A 25,251-nucleotide genomic window follows, 5' to 3' on the forward strand; every position below is an offset into this window, starting at 1 on the left:
TATTTTAATTACTCATTATTTCTCCTACATAATGTCCAGAATAATTCCTTGTATGTCCTAGATGCCTTATTAATTAGTAGTTACAATTAATCTGGATTGGTACATGGAACTTTATCTCACTGGTGACAGAGATGAAATTTTATTTAACTTAAAGTAACTAAATTAGGTAACTGGTACAATTGAGTCCATGACACTCAATTGAGACAGAGGAAAGAACGATATGGAGAATGAATGATGAACCTGCTTCTGACCTATTTTATTTATTTATTTTTTTAGAGAGAGAGACACACACACAGAGAGAGAGAAATTTTAATATTTAGTTTTTAGTTTTTCAGCAGACACAACATCTTTGTTTGTATGTGGTGCTGAGGATCAAACCCGGCAGCACGCATGCCAGGCGAGCGCACTACCGCTTGAGCCACATCCCCAGCCCTGCTTCTGACCTATTACCTGGCTTGAATTTCCACCATTAGAAATGTACTTCTTTAATCTGCTTGAATCAAATGTATGAAATATGATATGTCAAGAGCTTTGTAATGTTTTGAACAACTAATAATAATAATAATAAAAAGAAATGTACTTCTTTAAGTTTTAAGAATTCCTTGGTAATACAGAATCCCTGAGGAAAATTAAAATAGTTTTTGGGTTTTTGTTTGTTTGTCTGTTTTGTAGCTGGGAGAGGAGGCTGTCTCAACCTAAGACTGTATTGAGACGGTCTTTAGAGTCTCTACAGATTGTCTGCCATGATGATAATATGTAACTTGGGGAATTGTTTTTACGGGTACTCAATATGTCCACTTGAGATGTAGCTTTCAAATTTTCACCTTTGGTAGGATTATTCAGGTTATCTTTCTATCTCTTGATCTAATATCAGTTCCCCCCATTCTTCTATCACCATGGCCTAAGGCAATGTTATCAGATTATGACTTGCATTCTTTGAACCACTTTGATTTTGAATAAGCTTCATAGATACTCTAATCCTTCATGTTTTCCATGTTTTTTTTTTTCACTAAATTTAACATCCCAGCTTTCCTAGATCTCAGGGTGTTGTCAGAATTTAATGAGAAAATTTAGATGAAACCTTTCTGTAACTCATTAAATATTCTATCATGTTAAATTACTATTACTGTCTATATAAGGACTTGAAAATGCTTATTGCCCCTTCTGATCCTATTAAACTCATTCCTCCTCCTCCTCTTTTTTTTTTTTTTTTTGGGGGGGGGGAGTTCCAGATGAGTGGTTTCAATAATACAAATCAATTATTTTAAATAAAATAGGGAGACAATACAATTTAACATCAAATTGAGACAACTTTTGTGAATTGGTGAGTAGGGGTGCTATTAATCATTTTCCAGATCAGTAAGTCTGCCCAGGGCAACTTAGATGCATGGTCAACTAGTCTGTGTGACATTTTGTGAATTAGCTACTCTCAAACTCTTAACCTTTGTTGATAATAACTGTTCTTCTACCCAGCTTCCTTTTAATTATTGTAGTAAACTGAACTTTTTCCTACCTTAGAGTTTTATGTATATTCACCTGTCTGTTTAAAAAACCAACCCTTGCTAACACCTATTTATATTTCAAGTTATTCTGTAAATTCCATTCTTCAAAGATTTCGTTGATCCTCCAAATAAAAAACACCTCACCCTACTCCTATTATTTCTTTAAATAATAAATATTTTCTTCATACATTTATTATAATTTATAATTTAATATTTGTTTAACCTGTACATTGGTATTGCATTACTATGGCAAAATACCTGAGAGCAGAATGACTTTATAAATAAAAGAGGTTTATTTAGCTCTCAGTTCTTGAAATTCAAAACCCTAGATTGGGCAGTTCTACTGGATTTGCTTCTAGTATGAACCTAACAATGATTGGGTCCTAATGGCAAGGAGTGCATGTGAGGGGAAGAGATGATATATCAAACCAGGAAGCCCAAAGAGCAATTCAGGATTCAGTCTTGTTCTTATAACAACTTTTTTTTTATACAAGACCTCAGAGGTCCTACAAGTGCAACTTTTCATCCTGGCCAAGGGCAGCATTTCAAGATATTAGCACAGGCAATGGTTTTCTAGACAGGACTCCAAAAGCCCAGGAAATACCAGACCAATGAGATTAAATAAAAATAAATAAATAAATAAATAAATAATTGTTTAGCAAAGCGAGCAATCAACAGATTGAAGAGACAACCTACAGAATAGGAGAAAGTATTTGCCAGCTATTAGTCTGACAGAGGTTAGTATCTAGAATATATAAAGAATCCAAAACACTTAGCAGTAAAAACCAAGTAATTCAATTAAAAATGGGCAAGTGATCTAAATAGACACTGCTCAGAAAAAGAAATACAAATGGCCAATATATAAATAAATAAAAACATGATTAATTTCATCAGTAATAAGGGAAAAGTCAACCAAAACTATAAAGAGTTATCATCTCACTTCAGTTAGAATGGTTATTATTTCAAAACAATAACAAATGCTTGGAAGTATGGAGAAAAATGAACTCTATACACTGTTGGTGGGACTGTAAATTAGTAGAGCCACTATGGAGAACGGCATGGGAGTTCCTCAACAAACTAGAAAGAGGGCTGGGGCTGTGGCTCAGTGGTGGAGTGGTGGGTTCAAACCTAAGCACCACATAAAAATAAAAATAAATAAAGGTGTTGTGTCCAACTACAACTAAAAAATAAACATTTTAAAAAACAACTAGAAAGAGAACTACCATGTACTATAGCTATCCTACTCCCAGGTGCACATCAGGGGAAATGAAGTCAGCATACAAAAGAGAAACCTGCATACCCATGTGTTTTTTTAGTCACAATTCACAATAGTTAAGATATGGAATCAGCATAGGTGCCCCTCAACAGATGAATGGATATAGAAAATGTGGCATATATACACAAGTTAGTATTGTTCAGTCATAAAGAAGAAAGAAGACATGTCATCTACTGTAAAATAAATAGAACTAGAGGATATGTTAAGTGAAATAAGCCAGACACAGAAAGATAAGTATTGCATGTACTCTCTCATATGTGGAAGCTTTCTCACTCTGTGTGTGTGTGTGTCTGTAAATATATATGTATGTATATATATATATATATATATATATATATATATATATATATAATTTGAAAATAGAATAGCGATTCCGATTACTAGGGAATGGAAAAGGTGCGGCAGGGGGAAGATGACAGGTGTAAAGAAGGGTACTTTTTATGATCAACACACACTCTACGTATGTATGGAAATATCTCTCTGAATCCAATTAATTTGTGCAATTAATATGTATTAACAGAAAATACAGGCTGTCAATTTCCCCATATTTAAAGGGCATAGGTACTCTATGTGGAAAGACATAAAATAAGAATAGTTGGAAAGAAATCCAATTCTCTGAATACAAACCTTTTTATATAATTGCTAGTTCATAAACAAAACAAGCAGAACCTCCAAAAATAGGTAAAAGAAAAACATTGCTTTAATATTGCATTATGATTTTATGCTTAGCAGTAATTTGTTTTGGGCAAAACAAATGATTAAATGTCTATATAGGAGTTTATGCTTCTGTAAAAACTGTTGAATCTAATTATGACCCACAGGTTTTGGTATGTGTGCTGGTGTAAGGTCAGATCCAATGACATCAGATTAAGAGTCATTCATCATTAGGCTGCCTGGAGCCGGGCCTGGTTAGAGGTTCACTCTGCTTGGTGAACAGTAACATGCAAGAAAATAGAAAATATGCAAGTGGAGTTTATCAAATTAGACTTATAGCATATGTGCCTATTTAAGGAACCATACAAAGGAACCTAGTAACATATAAAGGGACCAATAAAAAAAGAAGAGCCAAAGGATCTTTACAAAAGATCCATTTACAAAAGAATGAACAATTTATGTCATTATTGTTTCACATCACAAAAAAACTATAATTTTGAAACTATGTTTTCATTTGATTTGGGCCAATATAATGCCTTTTACTCTGCTCAAGGTGGTCTTCAGACAGCCCATCAAATCTAATTACTGTCTTACATGTATATGTAGAATTTTCTGCCCACTGCCTAAAGAGTCCAATTATGAAACAGGCAAAGTGTGACCACAGGGGACCTTCTGTATTACTTTGGATTTTGTGGAGATTGCAGTTTCAGGACCATAGTTTTCCAATTAATATTATACCTTTTAGGTTAAGTGGTTAACATTTCTCATGATAATGGTAATACACAAGCACCTCAGAGAAGTTTTTTTTTTTTTTTTTTTTTTTTTTTTTAGGAGTAGAGATTGAATATGGGCTCTTGCACATCCTAAGTATGTGTTCTACTAGTAAATGACATTCCCAGCTTTAAGAAGTTTCTTAAACAATGTAGGAATGACTAGAAAAACAGTTCCATCTCAAAGGCTTTCTGTAAGTGCCACAGATAGAAAGAAAATAAAATAATAGTCAAACATAAAATAGGTAAGAAATGCCCTTATATTTTCTAAGAGGTTTTATCCTAAAAATAAAACATAGCAATAGAATTTAAAGTTGTCTTCTAAGAACAATTCCAGGACTGAGCTTGTGTCTGAAAAGTAAAATCCAATCTGGAATCCAGAAATCTTTCAACATTTTGAGTTTTTCTTCAAGGACAAAAGGGATACTGACAATTCTAAGAATAAGGTAACTATTTGTAGAATACTCTGGAATGACAACTCTAGCAGCTGGAACTATTAACAATGACATACATCTCCAATTATATATGATTGTCAAAAGACTGAAATATTGAAAACATTAATTTCATTTTAATTTACAATTTGTTTATATTTCCTGGCATTGTGTAGACATAATTTATGTATGCAACTGACAATGTTTTAGAGATCATTTTTTAATAACAGCTTGACACAGAGAGAAAGTTATAAATAATTAGCAGAAACAGATCTCAAAGTTTTAGGATAAAAATTAGTTCACTATTTTTGGACTTTATTTTCTTTTGAAAAAAGTCCTAAAAGGATTTGGACTGTAAGATATGGTTCCAGAACTTTTGGGTCTTTAAACCATTAGCAAACTCGTATCTACCAGTCCATACAAGGAACCATACAAAGAAAAGAATGGAGAGCCAGGCTTCTGTTTTTGAGTGCAATGTAAATTCACAGTTACATGTTTTAGAATTTCTAAGAATAATCCCCCAAAAGAAAAAGCAGTTTTAATAATATTTTATACTTTGGCTTCATCATTTTTAACAACTGAATACAAATAAAACAATTTAAAAATATTTTTATACTTAGATATTTTAGACGTCTATTGCTAAAAACAAGCAATAGATATAAAATTATATTTTATTTCATTTTAAGCACACTGTGAGATTTTAAGTACGTTGTAAACTTCTTTTCCAAAAGATATCAGTAATAATGCAACATAATTAACACCTCTATTGTTTGTTGAATACTTTCAGTAGAAAATTTGCCACTACTATTGTGCTTATTGATAAAGAAAATCGTGCCTTCTTTTCAGGTATCTTCATGTGTGTCCAAATGACATTTTGGAAGGCTAAACAAGGTAATGGTTGTTTTTTTAAAGCTCATTTCCACTCATAATAAACCACCACTTCTCATGGTTCCTTAATAGCCACTCCTATAGCATCCCAAAGCTCTCTCTAAAATAAGAATTAAAAAATTATCTGACAAAGTGCTGACACATTTCTTTCAGACCTGGCTGAGAAAGGAAACACACACACACACACACACACACACACACACACACAAAGATATTCATAATATTTAAGTACCTTCCAAACCTTGTGTAATTTAACTTACATACTTCTAAACTCCTAGAAGCTGAAAAAACATAAATAAAGGTGGAAATTTGTTCTCTTGTATATGCAAATCTTCTGGAAAAACCTTTCTAACAATGTTCTCAAAAAAAGATAAAATCCAAAAAGAACGAGGAAAAATAATTATAAAACTTAATAATTATAAAACTTTTCTCCAAAGAATAAACAATAGACTGCTTCCTATCAAGTTCTTTTATGGAGAAGAAAGACTACATAGAATGTTTCCTACAAATCAGAGATTCAAGCTTTCATTAAATAAAAAAAAAAACAAATATTTTTCCTAGTTTTTGATATTATAAAACCACTTTCAGGGCTGGGGTTGTGACTCAGTGGTAGAGTGCTTGCCTGGCATGCATGAGGCATTGGGTTTGATCCTCAGCGCCACATAAATGTAAAATAAAGATATTGTATCTACTTAAAAAACTTAAGAATAAATATTTTTTAAAAACCCTTTGTAAAAAATTTTCATGTAAATAATTTAACAGAATAAGGTGAAGATTAGCAAATTAATTAATTTGTGCTCATTCTAAAAGGTAAGTTTCTCAGTTGCTACTGGTTAAATAATTGACAAGTTTAGAAATTTCTTTCACTTCTACAGCTCTCTATTATATGTCATTGCATGGTTACTATGCTTTCAAATTAACCAAGCCATATTTTTCCCTTGGATGTGATAAAGTTGATTCTGAGACAATTGAACCACATCAAAGTTGAAGTAGCTGTTCACTAGAATCCTTCAAAGGCACCAATGTGCTTATTTATTATATATACTTCTTAGCATAATGTCTGGCACATGGTAAAGATCCATAAATGTTAGCTATTATTAGCTTTTATAATCATCACAATCTTCACTGTTATGATTAAATATAAAAAAAGTCATTTAGTATATAATTTATGTGTTGAGATATTTTGATTTGTCTGTATTAGACATATACATATGAATTATAGTGAGATGATTTGATAACTCATGATTTCATACAAAATATTTGTGTAAAATATGACAATCATTTTAAGTATATATGATTTTTCAGCTTTTGTGTGAAATTTGTTTTTCAATTATTTACCACATAACAAATTTGACCCTCCCTGTTTTTTCAGGTCTAAGATTCTCTCTCACCATCTCTATGCCTGGGAATCTATCTTTTTTTCAGTATTTACTTAATATGTCTCAGCAACTTCATTCTAAATCAGTAGTATCTGACATTACAGGAGTTCTCATTTGGATTCAAAGAAAAATTATACCAGTCCAAGAAGAGATATGCATTTTAAAGTTCTCTGTTATAAAAAGAAATCTCCTCTAAGTGAAAGCTTGTGTAAGAAGAAAAAGAATTTTTCTTCTTTGATCATTCTTATCTGTTGGAAAGCATGATGTCTGTGAAAAAAAAAAAAACTTCCACACATTCAGTTAAGTGAAAGAGCTTGCAACGGGGTATCCAGGCCACAAGTATTTGTTTAGGGACATTACAACAAAGAATCATGGAGGGACAGTGTAGGACTGGTCCTACTAAAAGACTCGCATTAAAAACTGAGCATACCAAGATGATCAAGCATGATAACGTCAAAAGAAACACAGAATTGCTATTTTTCCCCCTTACTGGACAAAGTAGAAAACTATAGATTATGTTTAAAGAAACTTAGGATTTTTTTTCCATCTATTTAGAACATGCCTATGACACATCTCATATGTTAAGCATAGGGTTTTAAGAGCAGTGTTAGATTTACTTTATCCTTGTAGTCCTGTAAATAGTAATTCATTCCCTCAACTATTGAATACCAACTGAATGCCAGGCAGTATTCTAAGTATTGAAGTTACAGCAAAAGCTAGGATTTCTAGGTTCACCCTGTACTTCACAAAACAGGATAGTGAAATGGCTGAAAAAAATTAAAAAAAATATAAATACTTATTTATAATTTCATTAGAAATCAAGGAAACACCAGATACGATCCTATATATCATTTTATAAGATGGTTTAAAATTTCAAAAAAATTATACATAATTGCAAGTCTTTGTAAGTATTTGAAAAAATTGAAACCCTGAGACATTGCTGCAAAGAATGTAGATTGCTACATCATTTAAAGTAATGTCTGATAACCATTATTATAGCTAAATATGTACATATTTATGACCTTGCAAATAGATTCCTAGATGTGTATGTGTGTTTGCATGTGTGCACAGAAAAGTATACAGATGTTCACAAAAATATATGCACAAGAATGTTCCGAGCACTGGTATTGTAACAGTCCAGATTCAACAATATCATTAATGGCAGAATTGACAATCAAATTGTGGTACAGTCACACAGTGAAATGCTACAGTGCTCACAGCTATGAGAACAAACAAACTAAAATTATATGCAGCAACATAAGTGGAGTTCACAAATATAATGTTAAAGAAACAGGATTCTAAACAATATCTATTTTAAAATTCCATTTAAGCAGGGACCAAAATAGGCAGAACTTAGAGGAAGGTAATAATGAAACCAGAGAAGAAGGCAGATTCTTGGGACACTTACTATGATCTGTTTCTTGATCCTGGAACTGGACACAGGGATGATTTTACTTTCTGATCATTCACTGTACTAGACATTTATGATTTATGACTCTCTTGTAAAATTGTTCTTAAAAATAGATCATTTCAAATTGTGATATTTTTGGAGAAGAGGGTAAGTGAAAAAAACATAATGTGGAGATATCATTTAAATAGGGCCATCAGAGAAGACCTCTCTGCAATGGTGATGTGTGAGCTGAGAGCTGACAGATGATTGTCACCTAAAAGTACAGGAGAGGGGAGAGATTTCCAGTGGGAAGGCCTTGTGATGGGAAGAAGCTCAGTGCATCCTGAAGGCCAGTGTGGTTTCAGCAAGGGAAACCAAGGGGATTGGCAAAAAAAAAAAAGAAAAAAAAGAGTTGTAAGGTTATAAGTGAGAGTCAGAGAGCCAAAGAGGCAGGGCCTTAGCAAATAGGTTGAGAACTCTTTGCATTTTATCCCATATGCAGGGAAGTTATTTAAGGATTCAGGCAGAAGATTTGCAAGTATGTGGAGTAACTGGCAGAAAGTTAAGATGTCATTTACTTTGTAAATTATCTCTCTGGCTGCTGTGAGAGGAGCCATTCAGAGTGGTCTGGGGACCAAGGACCAGGGCTAATTCATAAATAATGTGCTACAAGTTCATGTCTAGATAAGTACCGAAACAGAGTAGGCATTCAGAACGTTTTATGCTGATCCCATAGGGCAACTTTATGTCTGAGGAATCTAAGAAATTGACTACATCTTATCATTGTATTTCATTTCTTTCTAGTAATACATTTTTATTTTAATAATCTACAATTGAAAAAATTAAGTGTCTTTCACACAAGTGGTTGAGAAACACTAGTATAAAGAGAGCTTTGGCAGAGGACAATTTTTGCTGGGAAACACTTTGAGAGACATTGCAGAGTAAATTTTGTCTCAAGAAGCTTAAGATGCAATACTATTTCTTTTTATGTAAATTTTTTAATTTGTGTATGACAGCAGAATGCATTATAATTCTTATTACATATACAGAGCACAATTTTTCATATCTCTTGTTGTATGCAATACTATTTCTAAGTATATCAAATTAAATCCAAAAGGTAAACAATAGCCTCCAAACCATCCTGGGACTGCCAGTAACCACATATTATTGCAGGGCCCTTTCCACAATCTGCATAGAAAATTATTCTGGGACACCTTAGTTAGTGTTCCTCAAGGCAGAATAATGCATCAAACATTTGGATACTCAATCTCTTTCTCCCTCTCCATGTTTCAAAGAATTTCACAGGCTGTCTTTAAAGCAAAACCATTCAAGACTTCCTAAAACTCTGTCTTAGCTGACCAATTAGAGGATAGATTTTCAAAGATTATTTAGACAAAACACTATTTTGCACACTACAATGAAGAAAACAAAAGAAAGTACATAATCTCAGTGGTAGTCAACTAAACAGAATGAACTATTGAAAAATGAAGACAAAGGAAAATATTCAAGGTAAGTATGATGAATAGATAAGGTCACCCACCCATCACTAGCTTCCAGCAGCTTTCTGTTGTTTTGCTTCCTACACTTATCTCATATGGGCAACTGCAATCCTCACACATCAATCTCCCTGTCTCAAATACCTTTACTTTTCAAACTATTTATGTACCTCAGTGAAGTCTGCAGGAGGTTTAATCTTTAAATCATTGCTTTACCCATGTCATTCCCCTGCTCGAAGTTTAACACTGACTTCTCATGTCCTGTAGTATAGGAACTTTCTTCAAAGTCTGCTACAACTGAGCACTTCTTAATAATAGGTAGAATCAAATGATAGTCAAGAACTGACCCAGGAGCTCCTGCTCTGTGATGGTGGCAAACTGACTTCTGTATCTGTTTTCTCCTCTGGAAAATCAGGATCCTACCACTCATACAGTACCAACCTCATAGAGCTGTGAGGAGGAGACACATTAATACCTAAGAAGAACATTAGGCATGCTTATCATAATGATAAGCATTAGCTGATATATTTTTCCATAACATTCATTATTATCAAATGATGAGGCTGCCTAGCAAGACATTCAAATCCTGCTCCTCATGGCATTCTTCCTAAATCTGGAAAGTTCTTGCTGCACGAACTTACCTTCTTATCTCTCACCTTTCCTGTAAAGGCCCTTTCAAGTTCTATTTCACTCTTTAAGCTTCATACCACCATCAGATGAGGGAAGTCTTTTGGGTAGCTCCTCTGTGCCAGTCATCCACCACTGAGTTCAGGTCATTTACTTATAGTTTATTTGTTCAATATACAGCTGTCTTCTCCTGATTATAAGCTCTGAGAGTCCTGTATCATCACCAACAGATCTTTTTACCTCCAGCTGCTTTAAAAGCCAATTGTTATTCAAACATGTGTTCTTTACTTGGGGAATCACGTTTGTAGTAAACTACTTTAAAAACTGATTATCTTTCATATAAGAAAAACATTTTTGTTAACTAATGATTTCTTTTCTGAAATATGATTTCAAAAGCAAATGTATTGTTTCTTTTAATGTGACAGGTTATGTGACTAAAATACCCAATTACCTAATTTTAGGTAAAAATATCTGAAAAATTCTAATTGAACATTATATATTTTTCTATCTACCCAGTGATAAATTGTTTCCTAATCTATATTATGAAAAATAGTTATCTCCTATCTATAAAGTGATTATAGTCTGTTGCCCATCTAATTTTGTGAGCTGAATATATACCTCTGTATCTTCTATAGTAATAAAGAATTGTTTAAAATAGTTGAAACCACATAAAGAATAATTTTTATATAGGGGAACATTTTTTTATTTGAAGGTAACAATGAATCACGTTTGAGTTGCTGATTACAAAAAAGAATCATTTGCTTTTACTTCAGAACACAGTTAACAGCTTCAAAAAGAAGAGGGAAGTGATTCAAAGTATTACCCATAAGGCCACTGGATTCTGGTGTGGACAGGATAATTCAAATTCTTAGGGTTAAGAGGATCAAGCACCAGATCCACCCCACACTTGCCAGTTGCCTTTTTCTTCTTTGGGATGTTTTCTTAAGGCACTGGGATGAAACAGGATTTTTAGAAAAGAGCGGAAATGTTTCCATTCACATATCTTCTCAGAAAAAGTAAAATCTACTTGGAATCAGCAGCATTTACTCTATGAAAAAAAAAAAAAAGTTCCCAGAACAAGCTGTGAGAATTGTTCCTTAAGGTCCTACACAGGTGTCCTCACAGCTGGGGCTACTGTTAATTATTCCAAGCATTTCTCATCCTGAGAACTTCAAAGATACTTCCTGACCATCCCAGTGCTCTAGGAAGTTTTTAACTCTGTCTTTTCACAAAAACATTTCCAATGTTTGGAAATATGGAAAATATCTTTCATCTTTTCAATTCCTCTGCGGTTAATCATATTATTTTTTTATTTCATATTTGGTCCAAGGCCATATTCTGCAAGTCTGCTTTGCAGGCAATCACGTACATTCAGACAGCTTTACCAGTGACCTTCAAGTTCAATAACTAAAACTCTGCATTAGGGTGAAAGCCAACAAACCTGTTTTCAGATCCAATTTAGACATTAACATAAATAAAATTTGAAACCCTGCATTGCACACTTGAATTCTTTTTTGATTTGTAGGTAGAAGAAACAATCTAGAGAGGTACAAATTCTTCAGACCTCTGTCACTAGATTTTAGAGATCTTGAAACTTAAGGAAGAGTAAGTCACTTAATTTCTGAGCCATCTTGCAGTTAAGATACAAAACCAAGGAATAGGATGTGCTAAGACAACCATTAGGGATTGACTGCCCACCCAGCAAGATTTCAGGGACATTGAAAAAACCCTTGGATAAAGACCATAATGCCTAAAATCCTGAGTTCAAGATTAATCCATTAATTTATTCCAATATTCAATGAAATTGAACAGAATGTGTGGAGTTTACCAGTATCAATGCTGAAGGATAATAATTTCAATAAAATACCAAAACCACATTTAAGAACACCAAAGAATAAATATTCACCCTAGCACATGAAATTGCTATGAAAGTAAAAGGTCTAAAAATTTTTTGGCAACACAGATAATAAAGTGATTCTGCTTGGTGGGTTGGAAAGGGCTTCAGGGCATGTAAAAGGATTTAAGGGGTTTTCCAGCTATAGAAGAGCCTGGGAAAGAATATCAGATAGCAGGGAAAGAGAAGAAAAAAACATAGAGCACTAAAGATAGGAAAGGAGAGGCATTTCATGTGACTATATTAGAGGATCTAGAGAGAAAAACAATATTTAACGTAAAGGTTTTGAAGAACTCCTTTTGCTTCACTAAAAACTTGGATTCTGGAGAGTGGAGATGTAGCTCAGCAATAAAGCACTTGCCTAGTGTGCCCAAGACTGTGGGTTCAACCCGTGGCACCACAAAAGAAGAAGAAAGCTGAATTTTAACCTGCTGACAGTAGAATGCTAATGTTTTAGTTAGTCTTTTGTCACTGTCACCAAACCACACACACACACACACACACAAAAAAAAAAAAAAAAAAAAAAAAAACAGCTTAGAGGAAGGAAAGTTTATTTGGGATTCATGGTTTCAAAGGTCTCATTTCATAGACAGAGGATTCCACTGTTCTGGGCTCAAAGTGAGGTAGCTCATCATGGAGAAATGACCCAGAGAAGGAAAGGTGCTCAGCTGATAGCAGATCAGGAAGGAAAAACAGAAGAAGGGGCCTCAGGAATAACAATCCTTCCAGGGCATGCCCCCAGTGATCACCTCCTCCAGCCCTGGTGCACCTGCCTATAGACCATCCAGTCAGTCCATTCAAACTAGGATAGACTGATTAGGTTACGGCTATCATAATCTAAACATTTCACTTCTGAAGATTCTTGTTTTGGGGGGACAGCTCATATTCAAGCCATAATAAGCTAATGAGGGACCTTCAGCAAAAGAGTAAAAACAAAAATCCTCTAGTGGTGAGCAAAGTGATTTACAAATGACAGCAGGTAAGTAAAGGGAACATCGAGGAGAAAAATGGCAAAAGCTGGAGAAAGATTAGGGCATCATCTTCAGCTGAAGTTCAAATGGTACTCAACATCTTCCAATGTTGCAGAGAAATAGAAAGTGAAGAAGAAATTGCCAGATGGCTAGGATGATTAAAAGAAAAAAAGGAGGTTGAAAACCAGTAACACACAGCCCACTCTGACATTTACCTAAAATCAACACTGTATCTCATTTTAAGATAAATTGTGATAATGTTACAGGTGCTGTGAGGAGGAGACTAGCAAGCACAGTTAAACCTCCTGAGAAGGACACCAAATGGGGTAATGCAGTATGCAATTGGCACAGTCATGTGGGGGCCTGGTTTCCTTTCATGGGAACTTAGCCCTCAATAAATCAAACCCAAGTTTATGTCTTATAAGTTTACAATAAATATACCAGTACTTAACACACTAAAGCTCAGTTGCATAAAGACCTTCCCAGCCTTTCTTTTGTAAATTTAAACTGTATTTATTAATAATGAAAACTCAGTGGAATGACAAAAAAAGATCATTTAGACAGAAAATAGAAAGGACTAGTGTATTAGCCAATTTTCTGTTACTATAACAAAATACATGAGGCTAGATGCTTTAAAGAAGAGGTTTATTCAGCTCACAGTACTGGAGGTTTAAAGGCATGGCACCAGAAAAGTCGGAATACACATTAAAGAGAGAGGTCATATGGCAAAGCAGGAAGCCAGAGCCCAGGGAGGGGCCAATATTGCTCTTTTAAAACAATGCTCTAGAGAGAACTAGTCAGAGTCCAACAAAACTGCCTTGATCCTTTCCTAGGATGATGCCCTCAATAACCTCTCACTAGACTCCCTTTGCTTAATGGTCCTGTGACCACTTAAGACTACCACAAAAATGGGGACTAAGTGTCCAATGTATAAACCCTTGGGCGATATGTTAAACCATAACTTTTACCTCTTGTGACACATATACTTACAGGAAAGAAACAGAGAATTTGAGAAAGCTTCCATTATAATCTAGCACAAATTCAAGGCCAAGACTCAAGTTCAGAGACCCTACTCCTTCCTGAACCACAATGCTGTCTCACACCCCCAGATTCTACTACTTCACTAACCCATGTCATGATTTCTAAAAATGCATTGAACTACTTGTAGAATGATGGCAGAACTAAAATTAACCCATAGTGTCAATCCACTAAGGCAAGACAGTAATGTCCATTTACATCTTTAAGAACTGAAGTGGCAACTTCAAGGAAAGGTTTCTCATGGGCAGAAAACAGCTCTCCACCTTCAGCCACTTGAGTGCAGAGAGGGGTCTTAGTGATCTTTTCTGTAACACAGAGCACACCACTTGGCACATATGAAGCAATGCATAAATACTTGTTGGATGAATGAATTAGCTCATAACCACATGGTTACAAAAGTCCCCCTACAGCTCTTCTTGCCTCTGGGTATTCATTTGGATATGTGAAAATCCACAAGCTAAAACCATTTCTTCATCTAAACTCATGTGTCTATACACAAAGGAATGACTTGAAAGTTGGCAGCTGATAGCCTGGAGTTTCCCAGGGAAGAAATAGAAGGAACTAGTGGCGATTTCCCTCCTTGTATTGTGGAGAAAATTTACTTGTACAAACTTAATAAAATACAGTAGATACACAATAGTGAAGTACCCAAATCTTCCCTTGGGGGAGGCACTTGTATATACAGAAACGGAATAGTGCAGAGACTGAGGCATAGCTGGCTTGGTCAGGTCACATAAATTTTAACTCCCAGGACAGAAATTTCAGCCAGGTCTCCTTGATTTCAGATCTCGGCATCTTTCAACTGTAACACACTGTTTTTCAAGATACTTTAAAATATACAATTGTATAATAACTGCATTATGTTGCTGAAACTACATTTGATTGAGTAGCATTAAATTATGTTTACAAATTTCACTTATTCATTTGAATAAGTATAATTGCTTTTAGGTCCTTCCTCATTCTTTCAAACAACCAGTTTGTTATTTGAACAGTTAAAATACACTTTTAAAATATGGGATGAGGATATTATTCTATTGAAGCATTCAGTGGTGTGTTCAGATTATTAAACAATAATTTGTCAAAAATACTACCTGCCCACTAGTTTTACAGATGACCTACAAAACTTGCAAATACTTCTTATAATGAACATATGAGGCCTGCATGTGGGGTGTGAAGTGCCATCAGAAATACACAGAAGAAGCATCAAGTAGATCTGATTAAATATTTAAAAGTGTCTAGCTCTGATCTGCACTTAATTTTCCTCCTTTAACAGCTGTAAACTACTCTGCAAAATTTTAGCCAAATAAATGTGAGAGCTAATAAAGATTTTTTACTTTAGCTGTGCAGGGAGTGATGGCAAAAAATCCAGGAGTGAAAATATTACAGAACTAAAGGAAAGTATAATTACATTCTGGCAAGTAAGTTCCCTCTTCTAGTACTGAACTCTGCACCTCATGGAAAGCAGTACAATGTCACTGTTCAGTGCGGGAACTACTTGCAAAGAAAAATAAAATGGCTTTTTAGTTGTGTTTCACTATGCATTTCAAGTTAAATATAGAAAAGACAAATATATATTTGAAAACACTGCTTTTTTTCCTCAAAAGTATTGATGTAACAGACTCCTCTGGTCTCCAGAAGTGGAGAGAAGAATGGTAACCACCCTGCACCAGCACTGTTCTGTTACACAGCATTGGCTGGGAGCTGGAGGAAGGTGTGGGGCAAGAAAGTGAACAAGGAGCCATAAATAGCTGTGCACCTTTTCGCACTCTTAGGTTATGTCTACAGTACCTGCTACCAACATCACAGTAATAACACAGGAACAATGTTATTGACAGCAGCAGAGAACTTTGGTTCTCAGCTCTTTCCCATGTATGCATTAGGCATCCTAACACGATGATAACTACAGCAACAGTAGTAGCCTCTTTTAGAACTGTGTACAAGTTTCTAATAGCAAAGAGGCTCTGTGCTCCTTTTGAGTCTTGAAAAGGCAAAAAAAAAAAAAAAAAAATAGCAAGCAAAATATGCTTTTATTTTCATGCATATGAGTAAATGCCTAGTCTATGTGGATTCCTGTGATATTTCAAGAAGCTTCCTTGGCCTTTTCACTCTCCAGAGATAGACAGTTTGCTACCTAATGCTGCAAATCAAATATCAGAGCAGTTTTTCAAACAGTGAATATTTTCACAAATGTGGATGTGGGAATACTTAGAAACTGGGCAACAAGGTGGCTTGTGGAGACTAAACACAAAAATCAACTTGTCTTCTGTGATATGAAAACTACAACATGGGCTTACTTTGTGACTGTGATATTTTTTATTCTTGCATGACTGTTAATTCCATCAGTGTTAGTACAATCTAGATTTTTAAAATGATACTTCTAGAATTGTTGGGCTTTGCTTAACAATGGAAAAATTGTTATGACCAATATTTTTATGAGTATTAGTGAAGTCATTTTAACCAATAATAGGACCAAATCTTTAACATATCTTCTTATTCAAATAAATGATTTAGTAAAATTATGTTATTTTACATATTTTTTGTTTGTTTTCTAAAATGTTTTTGAGTAGATCTTGAAACAATCAGTTAAAAGATAAGTTCTCACAATATATTGGGGCAGTTAGGTTGTATGGATAGTTTCATAATACTGGAAATATTTGTGCTGTCTACACTGCTACTGAATTTATTTGTTGCTCTAGGTTAAAATCAGCATAGCCATTTGATATTCAAAAACTGAAAGAGAAAATCTATTAAATTTGGTCAATCAACAAATTATTGATCACAAAACAGAACTTACTGTCTTTATTTTAAAAATCTGTTTTTCTGGCTCTGTGTATTTTAAATAAATTGATACATTTCTTCTTGATTTCCCATTAGCTGCACACCACTAAGTTTGATTGAGACCATATGATAGATAAGTTAAATAACTGACAAGCTTCACATGTTTAACTTTTCTTAATCCATAAAGATCTTTTATGATACATATGCACAAGGCAAATATGCTCTTTGTTTAAATAGATATTAAGGTCACACACAACCACATCAATGTTTATAGCAGCACAACATACAATAGCTAAACTATGGAGCCAATCTAGATGCCCTTCAGTGGATGAATGGATAAAAAAAATGTGTGGCATATATACACAATGGAGTTTTTACTCCGCAATAAAAGAGAGTAAAATCATGGCATTTGTAGGTAAATGGATGGCGTTTGGAAAAGATAATGCTAAGTGAAGTTAGCCCATCCCCAAAAAACAAATGCTTAATGTTTTCTCTGATGTAAGGAAGCTAACTAATAGTGAGGTAAGGAGGGGGAGCATGGGAGGAATAGATGAATTCTAGATAAGGTAGAGGGGTAGGAGGGAAAAAGAAGGGGTAGGGGATTAGCAAGGATGGTGGAATGTGATAGACATCATTATCCAAAGTACGTGTATGAAGACATGAATTGGCATCAACATACTTTATATACAACCAGAGATATGAAAAATTGTGCTGTATACATGTAATAAGAATTGTAATGCATTCTGCTGTCATTTTTTAAAAAAAATCAATAAAAAAAGAAAAGAAAAAAAAGTCGCACAAATATCTATCCACTAAAAAAACTGACAGCAACTAAATATTATGTATTTATTTCTAGTAATTTTCCTTCTAAAATATTTCATGCTAATTAACAAGACAACATTATAGAAATATGCATGTCTAATTCATTTCCTAACTGTAAATGTGACCACAGTAATCCATTACAGTGATTTCATGTGTGTGGGATACACACACACACACACACATATACAAATGCATCCTCGCATAAAAGATACATTGAAAAATTCATATTGAAATAAGAAAAGTTTCAAGTCCTTGTCATTAATTGCTAATATATGCAAATCAAGGTGAATAATAATAGTATTGCAGCTAGTAATAAATTCCATTTGGATTCCCATGGTTGATTTCTTTTATCTTAAAAAAATAAAGCTAGTCTTGCATACATTAGTAACATATTATATAGATTTTTAGCTGCACTGGATTTATCAACTATAGTTTTTGTAAAACTACAGAATTGCCTCTTTACATAAGCAAAAACTGAGTAATTAACAAAAGTATTGCAACATAAAAGTTCTTCTTCCTTCCTTTTAATGCAATATTAATGAAGTATCTATAACATTATTACCCAGCTAGAATCTAGAATAAATTACTTTTAAAATTGCCAGTACTTGTTTCTGTGGTGTGTGTGTGTGTGTGTGTGTGTGTGTGTGTAATTGAATGTATGTAATTCAGTTCCATCAGCCCTTCTAATAGCATAAAATATAAGTGTTCATTTTCTATTTATCTGGAAAAATGAAAATGCATTAGAGATAAGGCAGACAATAATGAGGACAACTTCGTTTAAATTATGCTGTTCTTTAAAATATAATGCACAAACATGAGTAGAAATAGAAAAATTCTAATTTTGGAAACTATAGCTTCTAAATGTTTTCAGTAGGCAAACTGTCAAGAAAAGCTGATAGCAACAGTGAAAGCAATCTGTGCATTTTTGACTATACAACTGGAAGCAGAAAACCTGGATAAAAGAGAACTCTTTAGATTAAAAATACACAAACAAATAAACAACAGAAACCCAGACCTTCTCAGCCCAAGGTAACGCTTTTCTCTTCCCAAAGCGTCTAGTCAGCTAAGTTCTACATATTATGTGTTCTTCCCCCCTCGCACCTCAGACAGAAAACTAGTGGCTCCTCCATATTCTTTGCTTTTATCCTATATCAATGTATATAAAATTCAACTTGTGTACAAATACTGAATAAAAATCTAAAACTTTATCCAAAGCTTAATAAAGAAAAATAGCTTCCAACCAGAGAGTTTATGTAGACATTCAGAAAGATAGTATCAGTGACTAAATAACAGAATAAACAGAATTTTTTAAAAAATAGTGGAGTCAAATAAATCTTACTAATTTCTACCTTTACCTTTACTAATACATTGGAAATAAATCCATTGACAAAAGCAACCTAATCATTTTGGTAATGCCAAAGAATACCATTTCAATTGGTTAATGAAACATACAAAGGAGAAAGATGGCAGACTGCAGTAACCCCAAATTCCACATTTTAGTTCAATATCACTAGCATAAAGGTATTTACTCATATCATCACCAAATACAATATAGTTGTATCATACATGAGAGAAAATAAAAGTTTTCCACCAACTTTTTTTCAACAGGACAAAAAAGCTACTTTCCTATTTTTTTCAAACATTAAAAAAAAAGGATATGGGATGATGAAATCATATTAAACTAAGAAATGGTAAAGGTGAAGGCATTGTATAAATTATTACAAATTCTACATATTCTAATCACAAGTTAAAATAGCAATATTTCCTTGTCTAAAATGTCCTTGAGCAGAGATTATCATCCTTTGAAACGTTACAAAATTAATTCTTTAATAACTGTACAAGAATCCTTACAGTTCATGGAAGAGACAATTTATTAAAAGAGTTATTCATTAACACATTTGAAAAGTTTAAGCATTTTAATCTTTTATTCCAATATCTATTAATTAATAAAGTATCATCATAGAGTTTCACATTTTGGTGAAGAATTAAAAAAGTAATACCTCCTCTGCTGCATTAGATATGTATTCTAATAAGGCCATACCAAGGTAAAGCAATAAGCTTGGAAATTTCAAGTGTTTAAATATTTAACTTATAGGTCATGTGTAGCTTTTATTATTATCTTACCTCAATGATTTTGTCATGAATCTCCAAGCCATCTGCTCTGTCAGCAGGTCCATTTTCTAATATTTTTGAAACATAAATTCCTTCAGTAGATGATTCTTTTTGATTATTCTATAAAAAAATATACTCATCAGCAGAAATAAATATGCAAGTAACATTTTTATAAAGGACAATTTTCTAAATGTAACATTGCCAGTCCTCCTTAAATATGTAACTCTCTCAGCTGGGAATTTGGCACTGAATTTTAACTTACTTAACACCAACCAATAATTAATCAGGATGACAGCTGTAACGAACAAGTCCAGCAACTCTGACGAGATTATCTATTCACTTCACATTTTTAACTACACATAAAAAGCTCTGGGGAAAAGGGCATGTGCAAGGTAAGATTGACTGGTTTCTAGGTCTTATTTCTATAATATCACACTTCTAAAGTAGATATTAAATAAAAAGAGTGATAAAGTTACAGAAGGAAAACAAAGCATATCCAGCCTATATTGTACAATATGTTTGAGAATGGGTCTTATATTTGAAAATATGAGTTAGGCCCTCAATGTGACAAATTTGGAAACAATTCTGATTAGGTCTATTCACAGAGGTGGCTGGGAGCTTGCTCAAGTGTAAAATCCCCAAAGATCAACACTAAACTACAAGGAAATCCATTCAAAGCTGATCTTTGCCTGCTTCTAGTTGAGATGTGCCTCATGACTGAAACTCAAACATATGGCCATTTGGTTCAAATAGGACATTTTATCCAGTCTCAGGAAACCAATTATATTATAAAACTTTTTTAGAAAAAAATGTTCATTACCTATGATAGATCATTATATAGTTCGAAATGTCATTTTACTTCATGGAAGGTAAAATAAAATAACTTCTCCTTAATTAACCTGCCTTAACATGAGTTTTAAGAGACTTTAAAAAAAATCCAGTGTTATCTAAATGTCAAATACCTAACTGGCATTTATAAAAGTATTCCTTGGGGGAAAAGAGAACAAAAATGATATGACAAGACTTCTGTCTTTTTATCATGCATGGGGACCATATTAGAAGCAGAGGCACAGTAATGGTGAGTTGCTAGATTTGGTAGCTGCATCGTAGACACAGGAGGAAACGGGACATCACTATCCTAACTTGAAAAGCATATAGCCAACAACCCTATGACAGTTTCCTTGGGTGACACTTGCAATGTAGAATGCAAATTTTTTTCAAGGCAGTTTATTGTGTAAATTAAAGAATATAATTTATAAAATTTTACTACCTTTCCCCAGCTATGGTAAAAATTAAGTTGATGTAGAATTTGAAGGATGTAAAAAAGCTTAGCAACTATAGTATATAAGCTTATAATATGCATTTTGAAAGCCACTGGTATTAATGTGGAGATCATTGTTCATTCAGTTAAGTGAAGAAGTTGATTTGGGAAGCTAAAAATATTTCAAATCAACTTTCTTTAATAAGGAGTTTCCTAAATAATTGTGAAAACAATCATCCCTTACTTGAGTTTAACTGTTCATTCAACATGCAGACTTCCCAGCCTGCATTAATGTCTAAAAATGTGATTTAATAGATAGGAAGTATAAGCAGACAATACAATCACCTAATATCAAACAGAAATTGTCTATACATATTATTGTGCAATAAGATTATTTAAGAAATTTGCCAATGGTGCCAAAAAACATAAAATGTGGAATGTATCTCTCTTTTTTTAAAGCAGCTAGGGGAACCCAGTTTGTTAGCCATTGATTTTTACTTTTCTCTAAAAGAAAATCTTGGTACATACTGGAAATTTTGCATTAAAGAATCCAGCATTTGATTACAAGTATAATTTTAAAGATGAAACTACTTGTTTTTCTGACCCTAAATCCACAAAAAAAAGCTAAGACTTCTATTATTTTATAAGCCAAGAGAGTAACATATTAAGAAGGTGGGTTACCTGATTTGGTCGACCTCCTATAATATTGAATCCCAAGGTGTCATTTTCTCTTTCTAACACGATGGTGAATGGCTTCTGTTCTCCATCCTAGAAGAAAAGGGATAAACTGACTAAGCTAAAAATATAAAAGAAAACAAATACAATGTGAAGCTATTTTAAAATGGTAAATAAATGAAATGTGAATAGGAGAAAAGCTTAAAATTAAGGGTTATTGAATGTGGCTGAGGGTTAATTTCTTCCTAAAAATATTTGAAACTATGTATTCAAAAGGAACAACCGTGCTTGTAAAAAAAAAAAAAAAAGAAAGAAACTATTTTCAAAAATGACCAAATGGCTTTGTATTTTTACATATGCAGCTTTTATCCAAATGCAGTATCTAATTTTGCCTTCCCCATAATTTAAAACAGATTTCTGGTTTAACTTTACAGGAATTTTGTAATTTTCCCTTCCATGACAGAAAATAAAATAAATTGTCAGTGAATCTAAGAAAGATTTTTGTAAAATTTTCACTTTACAAAATTTTAAGGGATTAAATCTTGAGGAATTTAATAAATGCTAAGTAATATTTGGATTGATGCTCTAATGCAGGATCTGTTAGGTTACAGTAATCCTAATATTAAATAATAACCCTATTTGGTTTTGTGCAAATCTTGCAGAAGGAAAATAAAGCAAAATTTTGCCAGGTAAAATATTATGTATTTCTTTTCTTATAGCCCAACAACAGTTAAATAAATAGGAATTATATCTACAACCTGTTTGTGAGTAAAGACCAATTTAAATGTAAGATGAAACAGTATTGGACAAGATGAGTTTTATTCCTGGTTATAGATACTAATTTATCTTGGGAAATTAAATCCTTGTAAATTACTTCTGAATGATAACATTGCATAAACTCCCAGTACCTTTTCCCAGGAGCTTTTCCCAGGCAGTGCACACAGCAGCCCCTACTGGCAGTGGAAAAATATTTCTGAATAGCACTGGGAAACTGATAGTTAATATGCAAATCATTGGCAGTTGCTCCTCACTTTCAAACCATTGCTTGACTTGTGTGGACTTCTCTGTCCTATTACTCTTAGATGCTGCTTCTTTCCATCAGACTTTGAAACCTGGGTTAGTAATACATTTCTGGGCTTCTCTCTGGGTCCTCACATTTTTGTAAATTTACCTGTATGTAAGCTAGAGAAAGAATCCTAACATCAAATCTTTTAAAGCATGGTAAGTTTTCCCTTATCAGGGTAGAAGCATTTTAGCCCCTCTCATTTCAGTAATAATAATAATAATAATAATAATTATTATTATTATTATTTTATTTTTTTGGTTAAAAGACAGGAACATCTAAATTCAGTGCCTGCGTTGGAGGCAGTACTAAGCAATCAGTCCCAAATGGGAATCAGTCTGGGTTGCTCCTCCCCAGGAGTACTGAAAAATGAAAACAGCTCCTTGAATGGAGTGCAAGTTCTGCTAAATCCCCGCTCACCATGGCAGCGACCAACAATGTCAAACACTGTGCTGAAGTCCTCCAGAAGAGAAGTAACAGCTTTATAAACAAGTCTCTTCACACGGGGTGCTGCAAAGAGGCATGTTTATGCCATCTGAAAGCGGGCGGTCCAGGAGAGCAGATCAGGGGCAGCAGCTTCGACAAAGAAGGAAAACAGCCCCAGTCAAGACTCTCAGGGCCAGTCTAATTGCTGATAGATGTAGCTGCTCTCAGACCAGGCTTCTCAAGTCATAAGCACGTTCGCCCACCACCACCACTAACAACCTCCGGAGATTCCAAGGCAGGGAAAAATTTTTTTAGGAAGAGTAAGGGTGATGAAGCTAGAAGGTCTAAGAAATCCCATTTTTCAACCTCCCAACCCCTGAGGTTGTCCTGGTCCCCTCTTCTCTCACAGTCCCTAAACTAAGTAGAGGGTAGTTGATTGATAAGGGCAGTTTGACAGAAAAAGTAAGTCGTTTATGGGTAATGCCTTTCCCTCTGGGATTTGCTTCAGGCACATTGCACGGACACAAAAGATAGGCAGAGATGATGGAGTGGGAGTGAAAGATGGGAAACAAGAGTCTGGATGGGAAAATGAGTTTTTCCAATTTCTTCTTCTCAGGGAAAAGTTGGAATTGAATCTGTTTAACTCTTTCCAATCCTAATATAAACGGCAAAGTGTCATTCCTTTCTAACTGCAATAGTAACACATTTAGAAGAAAATGACCAGAGGACATTCAGGGCGGGTGATGCTTCTTACTGCGTAGTAAACAAAGATGCTACCTCCTAAAGGAATTCTTAAGTATTCCTTAAGTATTCCTCTTCCCACCCCAATTGATCATTCCCAGGTGCCCACTCCCTCTACGCTTACCCTGCAGTGGCCGCGGTCCAGGTCCCGGGCGAAGTTGCGGATGTGAGCCATGTACTGGGTGAACTTCTTCTGATACCTGCGGGCTGTGAGCTGTACCTCGCCCTGCAGCGCCCAGAGCTGTTCGAGCAGCGCCTTCTCACGTTGCCTCCAGGCGAGGACCTGAGGCTCGGGCCCCGGTCCGCTGCTGCAGCGGCCGCCTGGTGACCCCCTGCCTGTGTCCCCGCCCGGACGGGCTCTGGTCGCTGGCCTGCAGCCCCCCCGCGCGGGTACGTCCCCGCTGTCTCGGTAGCCGCCCCGGCCCAAGGCGCAGCCCGGGAGGCTGCGGCAGTGACTGGCTGGGCTGAAGTCACAGTGCTCGACGTGCTCTGCCAGCTCCTGCAGCCGGACTGTGTGGCCACAGCCACGCGCGCGGTAGTCGCACTGGATGCGTAGCTTCTGGATGAGGCTGCGCAGCGGCAGCACTCTATACAGCTCTCCTGGCGCCAGCGGTTGGCACTGGAGCGGGCACCGGCGTCTCCGCGCCGCCCAGGGCAGCAGGCAGCTGGCGCAGAAGATGTGGCCGCAAGGCGTGCACAGGGGATCCTCCAGCACCTGGCCGCACAGCTTGCACTGGAAAGCCGGGTCCACAGCTTCTGCAAAGCGCTCCAGGGCAAAGCCCATGTTATGGGCGGGGAAGAGCAGTGGGTTTACTCTGAGCCCCCTGCCTCCCCTGGGTTGCCCCTAGACAGAAGTCTCACAGCGACCTTAGCTCTCTGAAGGGGAGGAGGAGGTTGAGAGGTGTAATCTCAGAGTTTGTTTGGCTTGAAGTTTTCAGGCTTCTGCTTGGTCCCTGACTTCGCCGTATTGACGCTAATAGAAGCCACCTCCAGCGACCCCCGCCTTTTTGGCTGCTTTGCAATTTATGATCTTTCAAATTTTGTCAGAGGAGAACTG

At 35.1% G+C, this 25,251-nt stretch overlaps 1 protein-coding gene across 1 annotated transcript in view; it reads right to left on the reverse strand.

Annotated features, from left to right (window-relative positions):
* Pdzrn4 (PDZ domain containing ring finger 4) overlaps positions 1-24,978 on the reverse strand; it is a 361,383-nt gene extending 336,405 nt beyond the window's left edge. Inside the window, exons 1-3 of the mRNA XM_027934208.2 lie at positions 24,319-24,978; positions 21,971-22,057; positions 20,041-20,148 (exon numbers count right to left, since the gene is read on the reverse strand). Of these exons, the coding sequence (XP_027790009.2) occupies positions 20,041-20,148; positions 21,971-22,057; positions 24,319-24,978 (855 nt within the window). The remainder of the gene's footprint in view (positions 1-20,040; positions 20,149-21,970; positions 22,058-24,318) is intronic.
* Between the last annotated feature and the right edge of the window lie 273 nt (positions 24,979-25,251).

This window comes from Marmota flaviventris, chromosome 3 (genome assembly GCF_047511675.1).
Source record: "Marmota flaviventris isolate mMarFla1 chromosome 3, mMarFla1.hap1, whole genome shotgun sequence".
Lineage (NCBI taxonomy): Eukaryota > Metazoa > Chordata > Mammalia > Rodentia > Sciuridae > Marmota > Marmota flaviventris.